The sequence below is a fragment of the Rhizopus delemar genome, genomic scaffold (genome assembly GCF_000149305.1).
Source record: "Rhizopus delemar RA 99-880 supercont3.1 genomic scaffold, whole genome shotgun sequence".
Classification (NCBI taxonomy): domain Eukaryota; kingdom Fungi; phylum Mucoromycota; class Mucoromycetes; order Mucorales; family Rhizopodaceae; genus Rhizopus; species Rhizopus delemar.
Window position 1 is genome coordinate 4,558,817 of NW_027137827.1, and position 16,458 is coordinate 4,575,274.

Sequence of the window (16,458 nt, forward strand, 5' to 3'; positions counted from 1 at the left end):
GATTTCTAAAGATACGTCCTATCTTTTTGCGTTTTATACGTGGTGCTTGACCAATCGTTTTGCTTTCTTTTTGTAATTAAGCAGACTATTCTAATGAATTTGTCTTTCTAATGAGCTTTACAGAAATACTGTGTATATATACGTCTCAATGTAATCTGGATGAATTGCTGTGGTAATTACTATTTACTCTTACGCACTAAAGCAATCTTTTTTGTTTTAAAACCGTCATTGAACATGACCCAGATCTTTTATTTTTAGTATGATTGTTGTTAGCATTATAGTATTAATGAATGTTAAACAAGTTATGATTGCTTTTATTATAGTTTCCGCCTATTTTTGGGTTTTGTATACTAAAAAGCTTAGAATTCTCTTCTGCCTAACTTTAAAGCCGATGTAATATTAGCGATAAAGCAATAAATATCATCCTTTTCAAGGTTTAATGGAACGAAACACCATCTCGCCAAGCTTTGATGAGCGCAGATATGCCAACACGCATCTTATCTTATACTCATATCATTTTGTAAGCGTGCCTTTTTATGCTTTTGATATTGAGTATTTAAAGTGTCCTTAATGTACTAAAATATTTGATTGAAGTTATTTTTACCTTCTGCTGTTGCTTTTTTCTTTGACAATGTTTGATGTTTAATAACTCATCATACTAAAAAAAGAGGAACTGTATTGTCAATGACATCAAATGCTAGCCGAAAGGAAAGGTTTTTTTGTAAACTTGTAATGAATACAAGCATCAAGAGAAAGAATCATAAAACTTATTAGTTTTGTTATGCATTATAATACACTTTTCTGTTTTATATGAATTAGTACCTGAATCTTGCATTAAATGAATGATAGCGGTCTAGAGTAAAAACGTTATAAACGAATATGATTGGATAGAGAGTACACAGTTGCGAAACAAAAATACAGCAGTGCCGTGTTATCCTTTTTTTTTTTAAAAAAAAAAAGAACTAGAAAAAAAAGATGAGTGAGTCAGTACCTCGTTCTTCTATGCAATCCTCTATCTATAGTGACCACCGAACGGTTAAAACGAAAAGCATACTTGAAAAGAATTTGAACAAAAGTCGAGGAACAGAGGTAATAATGATAGAAAACAATTCAAAAAGAAAAATCTAATTAGGGAAAATTTACTTTAAAAGATTAGTTTGAGTGCTCAAACCTTTTTGTTTTCTGAAATGCTACAGTATGCACAAAAAAGAGTCAATGGTATTCAAGATTTAGAAAGAAAGTAAAACAAAAAAGCGTGGAAAAATACGTGTACATAAGATTAACTTTTTTTATAAAGGCTCAACGAGTTTGGATATCGAGTAGGTTTTCGTATGCTTGAGCTATTAACTTGGAGAGAGAAAGTATCAAAAAGGGAAACAAAAGTATTGGGCATTCTTTATTTTATTCACAGTACAGTTTGGAAAGCACTTTTTGGAAAGCAAGCTGATTCGCTTGAAAAAAGTACTGAAAATGAAGACGAATGTAAGTAATATGTATTAAGAGACTGTTAATATATATAATTTTGTTTATTATTATCCAAGAATAGATATGATTTCAGACAACGAGCCTATTCTTACAAAATACATTTCTGTACCAAAAGAATTATCTCAACTAAACTGTAATGCATTTGTGGCTGGCATTGTAGAGGCGGTATTGGATGGATGTCAGTTTGTAAGTACAATAGGAAAGTATAGTTTGTGAGTAATAGACTTACATTGCGTTAGCCTGCACGAGTAACAGCACATACAGTGCCTATAGATGGCTTCCCACAGAGAACAACTATATTGATTAAGTTAGACAAAGAAGTGTTAGAAAGAGAAGAATTGTTGAAGTCATAGTTACTTTATATATGCTTCTTCATACAGTTACAATAAACTTTTTTTCAATATCTCCTGTTTTTTAACAACTGATATTTGATGGATCATTTTATAATTTAAGTCAGTAGCTGATTTTGGTCATTTTATTTTGAATAGTTTGAAATGAATAACTAGGCATTTATGCTGCTGTTAAAAGAATTTATTTGTACAACTTTCTAGAGATATTACGCTGTGATTATTGTAATTGGACAAAATAAGATAAAAAACGTATCACCGAGTACTTTAAAGCTCTTAAAAATTCACAAAAAAGCATAAAATAACTAAAGATTATATACGTACAGATAAAGAGTTTGTATTTTTACACATGTTATGTATAAGTTGGAAAGTTCTAATGCTTTAAAGTTCAAATTTATTCCCAGTATTTATTTTTTTTTCCCCTCAAACAATACCAGCAACTATTACGCATTCTTTCTTAAGATCATCTTTGCTTTAATTTACATTATTTTGCATTGTAATTCATATCATTAAGTAATAAAGCTTCTTATCCGTTTTCTAATCTTTATACTCGATTTCGTAATACTTAGGCTTCTCTCATTAAAGAATAAAACAATGAAAGAAGAATTCAGCATTAACGCAAAAGTGGTAAATATGCCAATGTATAGAGCAAATGAGCTCAGGAATATTAGAAAAATGGGATTTATTTTCCCTATATTTCCTTTTTTTTTTGTTGCTGTTGCCTGCATTAGATCTTTTTTCTTTTTTCAGAAATAAACTTAGAATAAATTAGCTTACCTAATTCTAATACATCTGTGCGTTCCTACAAAAAAATTCATACACAGTTTCAACTGATAGCTTTAAAGAAAAAAAAAAAAATGCACGTAAAAGTTAGGAAATCATAATATGTAGTAAACCTTACATTTCATATTTTCTATTGCACATTTAATAGGGTTTGCTATTGAAAATTGTATTTTTTATTTATTTTTTTTACATACTAATACATAAGAGATAAATGCTTGTATTATGTCTTGCAAAATTGAACCTTATCTTCATACAGCACTCAGTATCAATTTGCGGAAATTCGAAATAAATTGCGATAGCTCTCATGCTATTTATTACACCAGCTCGCAAGAAGTAAATAGAACAAAACTACGACCAACAGTTAATTTCAACAATTTTGAGAGACGACTAATGTTTATGGATTCTAATAGTCTTTAGGAATCATTGAAACATTACTTTATCCTCAGAGGAGTTTAGTTATATGATGATAAAATTTATAGATAAACATGAGTGTTTAATTCGTAAGATCACTTTTAAAGACATGGATTTAATAATTCAGATCCGACAATTTTTATTCTATTGCGTCAATTATGGTAAATGCTATTTGATAGCGTTGATAAAGCATATCGACAATGTTCATACTATAGCTGATAGTCACCTAGACAATATACAAACTCTCATGAAAATTATTCAATACATTATTCAGAAATTGCAGCAAGAACTGGAATTGACAATTTTCAAATCCGAAAAGCCAAATACAAAGTACTTTTCACAACGGCAACCACAAACTCGAAACCCCAACTAAACTTCTGACTTACCATATCGTTACCCTTTAAAGGAGTTTAATACTGCAACCAAAAAACTTGCAGTGGCTGGTCCATTTTGGGATGAAGCATATAGATCTAAGCATATGAAAGACAGTCTCTATGTAAGTCGTAATCAAAGTCGCCTAAAACGATAGGAAACTACGGTTCATTTTCTACAACACCTTTACTCAATCAAGAATCCCAGTATATGGACCAAACAACAATCTTATTATAATATTTTTGAAGTTAAACCGTCCAAATTTTATTTTGTTACAATTCATCAGAGAAAAAATGTCTGTTTCAAATCAATAACTTCCAAATCTTGTTGTTTGTTTTAATTTTTCAAGCATATCTATACTCAATGCTACAATGATACTTTGCCAATAAAAGTAAGAATGATCAAACTGAATAAAACTAATGGACCCTAAGGAAGCGACGCTTTTCTCATTTCCTTACAATTGCCTTAAAAGTAATAATAAATCGCTCTGAATATTTAATCTGTTAGTTTTCATTAATAATTGTAGCAGAGCTCATCAGATTGTACTGTAGTTGACTAATTATGATAATCGTTATCAAGCTTTAAACTCGATCTTACTCTTTAAAAGTTGCGTAGGGCTTGTTTCAGACACCTTTTGAGAATTTACAAAGCCAAAATTTAAGGGCATTCTTTGGTTTTTACTTGCTTTAGCCTTTTATTTTTCATTAATTTCCATAAAAACATTTTCCAATCCTTGTAGTCTGATTGATGGGTTATTATTTAGATTAAGTAGCTTTCATTCAAATGCATCCCTTCAAATACAAATAGCTTATTTTACTAGAGCAATTCTTTTTATGAATTGCAACAAAGAAGAAAAGAGAAAAGATATACAAACGACTTAAGACACTTGTTGAATAAAGAACTAAATATCACATAGTTAGATGCATATTGAAGCCAGAAACGTGAAAATGGGTTGTTTCAATCTTGCTGTTAGTCTATAACTTCTTTGTCAAATACTTTAAATATCAACCGAATTTGAAACATTTAAGCTGTTATTATATCCTTGGAAATACAATTTTAACTCATAAGAATAATTCCATATAAATTTTCTTATAATTCATATGAGAAAAATAACAAAGTTCTATACTAAAAACAAAAGCTATATCTTTTCAAATCCTCTGAAATTCTTTGACAATTTAAGTCCGGAAGCAACATAAGCTATAAAGTATCCGCGTACTTAACATTCACTTTATTACTAAGAACAAGGTCTCATTGTCAGTGTAAAAACTTTGCCAATCCAGGCATTGGATGCTTTTTGGTTTATATACTTTTATTGAATATATTCGACATTATAGGAGATAGGAATACATATAAATGAAAAGAAATATTATCAACAGCATACCCATCAAATTAGTCCATTTGGGGAGGGGATTGAAAACAGTTCACCCTAACTTTAGGCTTTTTGAATGGATCATACTATACATTTAGTATTTCTCATCAGCCCAAATATTGTATGAATAAAAAATAAAATAAAAAAAAATGCAACAGCAAGCTGAATGGACTTGATTATGCTTTCGAAATTAATATTTGTAGCGTATGAAAGACATATGCATTGCTTTTACAGTACACATTAGCTAGATCATGCAACTCTATATTTTGTATAGTAACCATTAAAGCTAATATGATGCGCACATACTATCACGCAACCTTCCTAAAATGGATCTTGCTACTATTATAGTACACAAGGAATGGGAAGTTTGTCCTTAAAGTGACAGTGCTAACAAGCATTGCACTATCACGGAATCTTAAATGAGGTGTACCCAAATTTATTTTTGTGTTTTCCAAGTGTCTCACAGAACAATCACGTCTAAAATGAATACTAAGATGCGATAAAGTTCGACAAAAAAGAAGATAAGGCGTGTAACAGCTGGCCTCACACAATAACATAGGGAAGATCTACATGTGCACATGAACAAAATTGATAATCACAAATTTATTATTGTATTACATTTTCGCATAAAGGACATTATTTCTTTATTTAGTGAATTTCAAAAAAAAAAGAGCGATCGGTTTAATAATCGAGTTTGCAACATTACACATAACACATACTTTCATATTTCATTTATGCTGAAAGGGTACAAGTTTTTTTTTTTTTTTTTTTTTTTTTTTACAAGGTTTCTATATTCGGTTAAAAAGTAATAAATAAGGAAACATCCTTTTAATTACACACGCACATATACACATATTCTTCCCATATCTCTCTCTCTCTCTCTCTCTCTCTCTCTCTCTCTCTCGCTTACTCGTCCTCATCCATTCGCTATCTCTATTTACAGATAATGATAAAGCGGATATACAAATCATTGAAAAATCAAGACATGCATTTCATATAAAAAGGACCCTTCTTTTTCTCTCTACTTGCTTCCCATCATCTCCAATTCTTCTCTTCTTTTTTATACAATGAAGTTGACCTTGATTTCCTCTTGTGTGGCTCTTGCCTTCATGGCACTCGCTACTGAAGCTGCTCCCAGTGGCAAGAAGCTCAGCATTCCTTTGACCAAGAACACAAACTATAAGCCTAGTGCTAAGAATGCCATTCAAAAGGCCCTTGCCAAGTATCATCGTTTCCGAACCACTTCTTCTTCCAATTCCACCTCTACTGAAGGCACTGGTTCTGTTCCTGTCACTGATTACTACAATGATATTGAATACTATGGTAAAGTCACTGTTGGTACACCTGGCGTGACTCTCAAACTTGACTTTGATACTGGTTCCTCTGATTTGTGGTTTGGTAAGTCAATTGAGCCTGCTTTAGAGTGTATATATATATATATCTAACCTATACCTTTTTTTTTTTTTTTTTTTTCTTCTTAGCTTCTACTTTATGTACCAACTGTGGTAGCTCTCAAACCAAGTACAACCCCAATCAATCCAGCACCTATGCTAAAGATGGCCGTACATGGTCTATCTCTTACGGTGATGGCTCTAGTGCTAGCGGTATCTTGGGTACAGATACTGTCACCTTAGGCGGCCTCAAGATCACCAAACAAACTATCGAATTAGCCAAACGTGAAGCTACCAGTTTCCAAAGTGGACCCTCGGATGGTCTCCTCGGTCTTGGATTTGACACCATCACGACCGTCCGTGGTGTCAAGACCCCTGTGGACAATTTGATCAGTCAGGGCTTGATCAGCAAGCCCATCTTTGGTGTCTATCTCGGTAAGGAAAGCAACGGTGGTGGAGGAGAATACATCTTTGGTGGCTATGATTCCAGCAAGTACAGCGGTTCCTTGACCACGATCCCTGTGGACAACTCCAATGGTTGGTATGGTATCACGATCAAGGGTACCACGATCGGCTCATCCAAGGTCTCTAGTTCCTTCAGTGCCATCCTTGACACTGGTACCACTCTCTTGATCTTGCCCAACAATGTTGCCTCTGCCGTTGCTAGATCCTATGGTGCTAGCGATAACGGTGATGGTACCTATACCATTGACTGTGATACATCTAGCTTCAAACCTCTTGTTTTCTCTATCGGTTCCTCTACCTTTGAAGTCCCCGCTGATTCCTTGGTCTTTGAACAAGATGGCAGCACTTGTTATGCAGGCTTTGGTTATGGTGATTATGACTTTGCCATCTTTGGTGATGTCTTCTTGAAGAACAACTATGTTGTCTTTAACCAAGAGGTTCCTGAAGTCCAAATCGCCCCCATTGCTTAATTTATTTGAATTTTTATTTTATTTATTCTATTATTATTATTTGTTGAAAAATTAAATAATTTACTTACTATATACAAACCTTAAGATTCTTTCAATATGGTTTACAAAGCAGTAGTTTATGCTAAAAAAAAACTTTACTTTATTTTTCACCAAGCTTTTTTTTTAACTACTTTATGAAAAGTTATGAGACTGATAGGAAAGAAAAGGAGAAAGTATTGTTATTTTTAATTAAAAGATGAGTATTCACAAAAAATGTTATGATAAGCATTTTCTAGATAAAGAAGATGAATATGATGAGTAATAAGTCGTAAATTGCACTTGTAACTTTACTTTACAGACACTAAGAAACTTACTAGGATGTTGTCCTCAAACAGTTCGGTTAATGACACAGATGCTTATCATAGCTTTTCTTTCGTTTAGACCAGCATGTAGAATCGGCCTGTTGTTCTTTTATTATTTAACTTACATCTATGCTTCTCTACAAAGTGAATTTTTTTATATAAAAAGATATAAAGACAGTTTGTAGATGATTTACGACTGCCTTTACTAGTCTACAAGTCTAGAATACCTAGTTCACTTTAGAGACATGCAAGCTTCATCTTAAAATATAATTGTTAATCACCGTTTTGTGATCGTGATAAGTACGATCAGTTAGACATTCAAAACAATAAAACCATTATTCCCTCAAAAGATACTTTTAATGAGTGAACGATGGTAAAAAAAATTACCAATGACAAAAATAGTCACTAATAAAGCAATTGGGTAACAACAATATTGGCGTTTTTATTATCAATCTTCTTCAGGAATATCAATAAACTCTTTAATATCTCTTATTAATGACTTTTGTAAGCTTTTTCTAGAAAATAAATCGGGCATCAAAGCTATAAAAATGAATGGTTAGCAATGATCTCTTTTATATAAGCATTGATTACCTGTCACTGGTTCGCTGTGATTCATACGTTTATATAATCTCATTCTAACATCCACATCATCTCTATGTTCAGCAGGAAACACTCTACCCAGTGCATTAAACATGTTGGCTGACTGATCCATACCAACGATGGTATCCTTTTGTCCATGCAATAGCAGTATCCTTGGCCACAGATCCACTATCTCGTTGGTAAATAAGGATGCATTTCGTTCAATCAAACAAAGTGGCGAATTGGTCTTGTATCCTTCCACAGTTGAACCCATAACTCTTGACATGGCAGATACCTTTTCGATGCCTCTTGATGTTTCAAATGAAAGGTGTCTTTGAATATCATATACACCAGAGAAGCTTGTCACGGAATAAGTACTTTGCATATAGATTGGTAATAAACAGGGACTTACAGTAACAATCCTTCTATTTGAGGTAAAAAGTCAAAAGGTTCATGAATAATGGTTGGATCATGTTTCTTGTTCATGAATGACATTTGGCTGTATTTTGCTTTTTCAATTACATCCGATAAAACTACTTGAGATATCAACTGTGCACCAGCACTGTGTCCCTATAAAATCAAATAAGAAGATTGCTTTTTTAGGGAGTAAACAGATATGTGTATTGCTCACCAGCATGTAAATCATGTCAGGATCACCATGGATTTCATTCGCATGCTTATATGCCCACTTCATAGCCTCTCTTATATCTTTATACATGGCATCTATTTTTACTTCAGGGTATTTTCTATAATCAGGTACAATAACCACATAACCTAATTCACGTAATGTATTGGCAAAGGTAGTATAGAGTAATTTGGACCCAGAAGACCATGAACCACCATAAACAAATAGAATGATGGGCGATGCCTGCTTTTTCTTGATTGGATGATAAACATCGAGGTAACCTGTAGGGCTATACTGAATATCTATACTATAATCATATTATAAACATCATTTAATCTTAATGATTCTATCACTACTTACCTCGCTATTTCTTTAAATCGACGTGATCCAACTATCCAATATCTCCAATGCAAATAAGATAAAAACATCGGTAAATAAGTCATCCAACCCCATAATTGGCCCAATAAAATAAGATTAATCTTGAAAACTCTTGTTGGGTGATAGGGTATATTAAATTCACTATCGGTTTGTGCATAGAAATAGTAAATTATCCATGCACTCAAATACAGTCCAACTAAAATCACAAATATTAACAAGATAATTATTCTTTGTATATAATAATAATATTTTACTGATAGCAAAAGTAATCAACGGTAAGCACAGTACGGCACATAATAAAAAAACTGGTAAAAAAAAGAGTGAAATAGAAACAAATATTGTATTAGACCGTATGAATGCCATTTCAAAAAAAGAAGAAGAAAAAAAAAAGTAACAAAGGACAAAATTTTATTTCCAAGGAGTACGAATCATTTTTTAATTGTAACACAAATACAAATATAAAACGTTGTCAACCAAAGAATATTCATTTCCTTTTCTTTTGCTTTCTTCTTTATCAACACTACATTGGAAACATTCAAGTAAAAGTTTAATAATTTCTTATTACTCTTATTTCTTTAATTCTCTAGCTTCTTCTTTTTTTTAAAAAAAAAAAAAGAGAGAGAGAAAGAGAGGATCATGTCTCAAGATTAGGTTACTTCACTCATCATGAATCGTTGTTACTTGATTTGTCAAAGATGGTTCATCTTGGTGCATTGTAAAGTTACTACAGTTGAGTATCTGGAGGTTTTTATCCAACTCAATAAATTAAATTTTATGTAAAACCTTTTCCTACAAGGGCATATATATGTCCTATGTTAGCCAATTTATTTTTAATAAGCATAAAAAATAACGCTGTTGACAAATATATGCCTGATTTGCTCAAACATCATGGACAGACAGATACAAAAATTTTAAAGGAGCAAACTCATTAACCAGACCACCATGATTTGTAGAAAAACTAATCCCCTACTGCATTCACAAGCAAATTCGAAGGAGTGACAAGCCCTTGTAAGGTTAGTAACGTGTTTGTAGATGAGATGATTGTCTCTTGAGTTCATGATGGTAGGTACCTGAGTCAGAAATATAGTGATCAGTGATTATGTGTTCCCACTGAATTTACACTTTTTATTTCAGTGGTTCCACCGCGAAAATTTTAAATACAGTCCTTTTGAAAAATGAAATCGTGCCTAGTGGAAATTGATATCGGAGCCTTCCAAAAATGGATATTATGTTACACAACATTAGATATAATGTCGCATTTTATACGATATGTTGTCGTACGAGTCTTGGCGTCTTGAGGAGTATATAATAGGCACCAGCGTCATCGTTGCCAAATTTCCCTCTTTATTACCACTCCACCGAGAAATTTTACTTTATCATGAGCACTTAAATAAACCTCGACAACTTTAAACTTCAACAGAGGTGATATTTTATTTTTATTATTTAATGTACACCCGCTTCCTAAGCAGATTTAATTTCAGCTTATTCTGTAATAAAGCAAAACGCTCTCAACTGGCATTAAATCAATGACTTTCCATGAAATTTCTTTTGAACGTACCTTTTTTTTTTCGACCAAATAAATATTTTTCTCTTTGTATTCTTGAAACCAATCGCATAATTATTTCTTATTTTCGTAGCTTTTCCGGGCTTGTGTTTTTATTTTCTCAACGTTTACAATTAACTCTTTGAAATGTCAAGTACATTCAGTTTTAGAAATTCTGTAGTCTCATGGGATAAAGATGTTAAGTATGCATTGAACCGATCTGGTCTTAGTTCTTCTCAAGTACTCATGAACTGGCTGACAGTACCTACCAACTTTTATTCTTATGTCAATCCAAAGAAAAAGAGTAAGGAAGCCGTACTGATTGACATTACTCAATATTTTAGAGACAAGGGGATCAGCTATCGACAGTCTAAAAGTATTCGAAGTAAAATTGATCGCATATTATGTAGCTATAAGGAAGCTAGACGATGGCTTATTAAACAACCTGTACCTGAAAACATTCAACAAACAAGACATATCAAATGTAAGAGGAACATCACTTGTAACAAGAAACATATCTGCTAACTACAAGATATGTAGCTCAACTTTTAAAGCTTTGCAGAGAATACGATCAAATTAAACCACTGTATGGTGCCTCAGTTGATCCTGGTTGGCCATCCCAGGATGAAGACATAGAAAACGTGAGATGCACTATGAATCTTGATGATGATGAAGAAGTAATGGAACAAGGGAATACGGAACACAATGATCTTATTTCTGTAGCTGATGTTAACAATACAGATGATGAGTTAGGGACACTCCATGACGTGAGCCAAAGTACTGAAGAAGCCAATGGAAAAGAGTTTAGATTGATGCAGCAAGAGTTTGAGTGGCGTCAAAGTATGAAATCACAAATGCTTGCGCTTAAACGTTCCAAGTTGGCAATAAAAAAGAATGTAGCAATCATAGATCACCTCAAACACATGTTTCAACAAGGATTTATATCAAGGGAACAATATAAAGAAATGACTTTGGAAGCCTTTGATGGTCTTAGAAATGCATAATAAATACTTTATATCTTGTGTACATATTGAGAGATTCATAAAGAAAGTAAGCACAACAATAGAACTTCCTGTGATTTTAAGAATTGATCAATAATACAGCATCATAATGAAGTAATTGAAAAGTGCACAAAACAAGAAAAATAGTAACTTCAAAAAGAAGAAAAAAAAAGGCATCTTCTTTTTTTTGAAAGAATCTCTTTAATTGAAAGTAAGCTATGAGTCTGATCACAAATATGATATTTGAACATGAAAGATTAAAGAAGAATAAACTGTTTCTGGCAATCATCCATACCGTAATTGTAATTAGAGTTATCTGCCCTTACTAACGGAATGAACCATTATTTAGATAATGAATTCTCCATGTAGTTCGATAGAATATGCGATTTGTCTTACTATATGATTGGCTTGTTCCAAAGCATGTCTTAAACTTACATGTCCTAATTAAGAAAATGACGCTATTGTATTTACGCATTGGGCACTAGATTATATCATGGATTTCAGTTATTGTTACACACAAAATAATATTCGCTGTACAGGGTTTCCCGAATCATTTGCTATTTGAATGATGATTGGTTGACCGAGATATTTTCTTTTGAAAAAAAGTGTAATTCTTTCTTTAGAAATTGTGCGAATAATTTTTGAAAATAGTTTTCCAGCAAGCACATGCAAAAAGTCACAATGATGTCAATGACATAATATAAAGTAAATGAAGTACTTTATTCGTTTTATATTTTTTTCTCTTTCAATTACCATGTTAAAAGATCCAATCATGCCTATTCCCTTAGAAAAGAAAGATTATAACGGAACGAATCTTGTTAATGAACACAACTCATCAGCAGGTAACACACAAATAGGTGTGCGTTATCATTTTCTGTTTCTTATTTTTCATGTATCAGGTCATAACGGTCCAACCAAGACAAAAGAAGCTTTGAACCCACCACCTGCTTTCCTCAAAGAGAAAATGAAAAATTCAATTGATTTGCAAGATAGTGAAATAGAAGGAAAGCCAACGATGTATCTTTTTGTCTTTGTGAACCCACTTTCAGGAGATCAAAAAGGTACAGACTTGGTTCATCTGCCTATACAAAATTTCAGACTACGCCGATTTCCTCAGGTCCAAGTGGAGATACATAATATTTTGGATGATCAAGACCGTAGTCAAGGCATAAAGAATATTCAGTTGGTGCAATCTATGGTTGACATGCTACCTGCTGTTGTTCCAGTGGATGAGAAAAATGAAGGTAAAACATAATGACCTTGTTTTTAAATGCTAATGAACTTGTGAGAGTAGACATTGGCAAAATATCAAAGGCGGCTCAATCAAGACATATTCATATTTGGAGTGCAGGTGGTGATGGTACGGTGATGAGCGTATTTGAATTATTGGTTTCTAATCGCATCAACCTTGACCTTATCTTTTTCTCTTGTAAGCTGTGAAGATTCAAAAAATAAAATAAAAACGAATTAATATATGATACGTAGGTATCCCCTTCGGTACAGGAAATGATTTCAGTCAAGTCCTCGGTTGGGGACGTACCATCCCAGACAAAGACATTGTCGGATCAAAACTGACGCACCTTGAAAGTCTGATTTCAGAACGACTCGAAAGATCCGAAGCAGCCAGATTGGATATCTGGGAGATCAAGATGACTTCCTATCCATCCGGTTATGTGCGTGAGGCTGGGCCAAAGGAAAGAAGAGATGGTCATGATGTGGCAGAGGTCAAGGCACCTTATTCTGGGCAACATGAACTAACACGCAAGATGAGCAATTATATGTCAATCGGAGTTCAGGGTTATGTAGGAAGTGGATTTGAAGCACACAGGGCGGGAAATCGGCTGGCAAACATGTTTGTCTATGCACAAGAAAGTTCAAAATGGGTCTTTTGGAGAAAATTCCCAAATTTGAATGACTTTATCCAGAATATCAGTCAGGATGGACAAGTTGTTTTAGAATGGCCAACAGCCAAAGAACGAAAGATCGGTATTTCGAGTGAGATTCCTCAATTGGCCAATAGTCCAATTGATTTCGTCATTCAAAACATACCTCACATTTGGTAAACAAACGAAATAGGATATGAGCAGCAGCCTGTTAATACATCGTGATAGGGGGCGAGAGGTGGACTTGTGGGGTGAAGCAGAATCTGGTCTGGAATCGGTATGCAATCGATCGGGGCCCACAGATCCAAATCATTGGAAACCCCAACGAGCCAATGATGGCCGACTGGAGCTGATGACGATTGAAAACATGATAAGTTACTTGAAAAAGCTGGCCAACATTCGTCAGCATGTCTCTCGTTTAGCACAACTCGATACCCCTTTTGATATCAATTTTCGTCCACCAGAGGTACACCAAAAGGAAGTAGAAAAGGTTTCTGCGGGTGGCTGGGAAAAGACAAAGGCTCTCCTTAAAGACAAGCGACGTCACAAGTATGAGAAAAAGAATACGATATGCATCATGTGTGATGGTGAATTTTATGAAATCAAGGACCCAAAGGCCATCAGCTTTAACCGATTCGCTCAGATCTGGACACTGGGGTATAAAGATGACGGTGGAGATATGGGTAGGCTTGTAAGAGATGAACTTGATTCACACAATGATTAAAAGGTTGTCAATATATCTTCTTCATATAATTTGTTTTATTACTTAATAAATTTATATAAATACCATGATTAATATACACAGTGCTTAAATCGTCTAATTCATACACAGGCAATATTTACTCTCTTTCCTTTTATTATAAAAAAGACAAAGCAACAATTATCATTTGTTGAAGTCTTGCTGAATACCTTGTATTTATATCTTTTGAGTTGTTAAAGAAGAAAAGAATGGACAAATGGATGAGTGTCGAACAAAGATGAAATCGTTACATATTATCCTGTGTGCTATACTCATAGTAACTCAATCCTGAATACCCCTCTTTCTCTCCCAGATAGCCTTATGTTTTATATATATTGTAATTACGTTGTCCTCTTTTACAAGAGATTTCATTTCTTCTTCTTTATCTATGATGCAAATATACAAACTATGTTGACAAAACTCTCACTTAGAACGACCGATTTACCACTACAGTGTTTCGCTATTTACTACAAGGAGCTTAAAATGCTTCATATACTTTCAAAAATTTCAAAAACATCGCTTTTCTTTCCTTTTTTTTTTTTTTTGTGAATAAGTGAAGTCAGTGTATTTGGAGAGTATACCAGATACTGTCGACAATAAAAATTAATTTGATCAAGATGACTGTATTTTACTAACCACCATAGAGCATAGGCTTGGCTGATCCACTTTATGTTCTTGCTAGAATGTATTTTTTTATAAAGTACATGCATTCTCTTGATAAACACATCCATTTATGTCTACTTTTCTCGTTCATGGTGAAATCATCTACAAAGCACGATATGCGGACCGGAACATTGATGCTATTTCCGAAAGATCGAATCAATTCCAAATCAATTTTTTTTTACTGTTTCGTCCTTATTTTTTCTCTTGCATAATGACATCTCGGTTGTTAAAAGGACTTGTTCCTACAGTCAACAGACTTAGAGTTTGTCCTCCTCGCTTTTCAGTATTCCGACCTATAATTCCTAAGAGGAACTTCATTGCAACTATACCCAGATGGACAAGCGGTGAAGGTTTTTATAGCAATTATTTTTTTAAAGCTTTTCAATAAAAGCTAATGTGTTTCTTTTCTTTATAGTGGATACAGATCTTGCACATCAGCTGCAAGAAGAAATCAAGTTTGAGGAAGCTGGTGATAGATGTGAAAAACCTGCTTTTGTTAAAGAGTTTTTAGATACCAACCTATTTCTTGTAAAGCTATATTTGCTACTGCTTTATGATCTTAACGGCCTATCGTTTTATAGATTGAAGATAAAGAAGGAAGCGACAAGGTAGTTTTAAAGCGCGCCTTTGGAGACGAAAAGTAAGTAAAGCTATAACACGTCAAGAGTGGAAAGAAGAAAATAAAATAAAAAATTGACAAACATCGATTTGTATTTTGTAGAATTAAAGTCATTTTCTCAATTTCTGATATAAATCATACTGTTGAAGAAATTGAAGAGGAAGAGGAGGAAGAAGAATATGAAGAACTAACTAAACAAAATGAATCCTTTCCAGTCCGTGCAACTGTCGTGATTGAAAAACAACATGATAGTCTAGTGATGAGCACAATAGCTCAAGATGGTGAATTCCTTATTCAGGGCATTCGATATTTTAGACAAGGCGAAATAAAAGATGAAGATATAGTTGATGTAGGAGAAACAAGACAAGATCTTTATATGGGACCTCTGTTTGATGAATTATCGCAAGAACTTCAAACAACTTTTACAAATCTCTTGGAAGAACGCGGTATTAATACCGCTTTGGCTACCTTTTTACCAGACTATGTGGATTATAAAGAACAAAGCGAATATGTGCGTTGGCTGAAAGATGTAAATGCGTTTATCTCAAAATAAAGATCAATAGCCACCAAGTAAGCTAGATTCATCTGATATTTCACCTAAACTTTGTTCATTGTCAGAGCAAATCGTAGTAATGTGATGTATTGGGTCATTGGATTTAAGTTTAAGAATGATTTTCTGATCATTCTACATACAAACAAGGGTTATATGGACATGTAAAGAAACTCTATGTATACCTTACGGGTATAATTATCACGTCACCATTGAAAGCTTCAATTTCTTTCTTTAGAGGTAGTTGGGCTGTATTTAATAATGCAGCATGATCCGTCAGCTATTTAAAGCATTATGTTTTTTACTCTCACTAAGCAGTACAATGAAGTATATACTTTTTCTACAAAACATCTTCCATCCTCTAATAAGGTTATCTTTACTGTTTTTTGTTATTATTAGTCAGTACATGCATAGTCTATGTGTTTTTGTACCATGTTCTCTACT

At 33.4% G+C, this 16,458-nt stretch overlaps 7 protein-coding genes across 7 annotated transcripts; 6 read left to right on the forward strand and 1 right to left on the reverse strand.

Annotated features, from left to right (window-relative positions):
- Nucleotides 1-1,187: 1,187 nt before the first annotated feature.
- Nucleotides 1,188-1,838, forward strand: RO3G_01760 (uncharacterized protein; the record flags this gene model as incomplete). The annotated part of the gene is made up of 4 exons (XM_067656351.1): nt 1,188-1,240; nt 1,298-1,482; nt 1,547-1,671; nt 1,725-1,838. The coding sequence occupies 4 exons, from the start codon at nt 1,188-1,190 to the stop codon at nt 1,836-1,838; spliced, it is 477 nt and encodes a 158-aa protein (XP_067512452.1).
- A 1,297-nt stretch (nt 1,839-3,135) lies between these two features.
- On the forward strand, nt 3,136-3,399 carry RO3G_01761 (uncharacterized protein; the record flags this gene model as incomplete). The annotated part of the gene is made up of 2 exons (XM_067656352.1): nt 3,136-3,187; nt 3,242-3,399. 2 exons carry the CDS (start codon nt 3,136-3,138, stop codon nt 3,397-3,399), a joined length of 210 nt encoding a protein of 69 aa, XP_067512453.1.
- Nucleotides 3,400-5,834: 2,435 nt separating this feature from the next.
- RO3G_01762 (rhizopuspepsin-2) lies at nt 5,835-7,093 on the forward strand (the record flags this gene model as incomplete). Its single annotated transcript, XM_067656353.1, has 2 exons — nt 5,835-6,165; nt 6,249-7,093. 2 exons carry the CDS (start codon nt 5,835-5,837, stop codon nt 7,091-7,093), a joined length of 1,176 nt encoding a protein of 391 aa, XP_067512454.1.
- Nucleotides 7,094-7,882: 789 nt separating this feature from the next.
- Nucleotides 7,883-9,066, reverse strand: RO3G_01763 (uncharacterized protein; the record flags this gene model as incomplete). The annotated part of the gene is made up of 5 exons (XM_067656354.1): nt 7,883-7,974; nt 8,026-8,372; nt 8,426-8,583; nt 8,747-8,945; nt 8,999-9,066. 5 exons carry the CDS (start codon nt 9,064-9,066, stop codon nt 7,883-7,885), a joined length of 864 nt encoding a protein of 287 aa, XP_067512455.1.
- Nucleotides 9,067-10,706: 1,640 nt separating this feature from the next.
- On the forward strand, nt 10,707-11,563 carry RO3G_01764 (uncharacterized protein; the record flags this gene model as incomplete). Its single annotated transcript, XM_067656355.1, has 2 exons — nt 10,707-10,944; nt 11,100-11,563. 2 exons carry the CDS (start codon nt 10,707-10,709, stop codon nt 11,561-11,563), a joined length of 702 nt encoding a protein of 233 aa, XP_067512456.1.
- Nucleotides 11,564-12,814: 1,251 nt separating this feature from the next.
- RO3G_01765 (uncharacterized protein) lies at nt 12,815-14,167 on the forward strand (the record flags this gene model as incomplete). Its single annotated transcript, XM_067656356.1, has 3 exons — nt 12,815-12,989; nt 13,046-13,619; nt 13,672-14,167. 3 exons carry the CDS (start codon nt 12,815-12,817, stop codon nt 14,165-14,167), a joined length of 1,245 nt encoding a protein of 414 aa, XP_067512457.1.
- An 889-nt stretch (nt 14,168-15,056) lies between these two features.
- On the forward strand, nt 15,057-16,017 carry RO3G_01766 (uncharacterized protein; the record flags this gene model as incomplete). The annotated part of the gene is made up of 4 exons (XM_067656357.1): nt 15,057-15,195; nt 15,261-15,373; nt 15,427-15,485; nt 15,567-16,017. 4 exons carry the CDS (start codon nt 15,057-15,059, stop codon nt 16,015-16,017), a joined length of 762 nt encoding a protein of 253 aa, XP_067512458.1.
- Nucleotides 16,018-16,458: the final 441 nt, after the last annotated feature.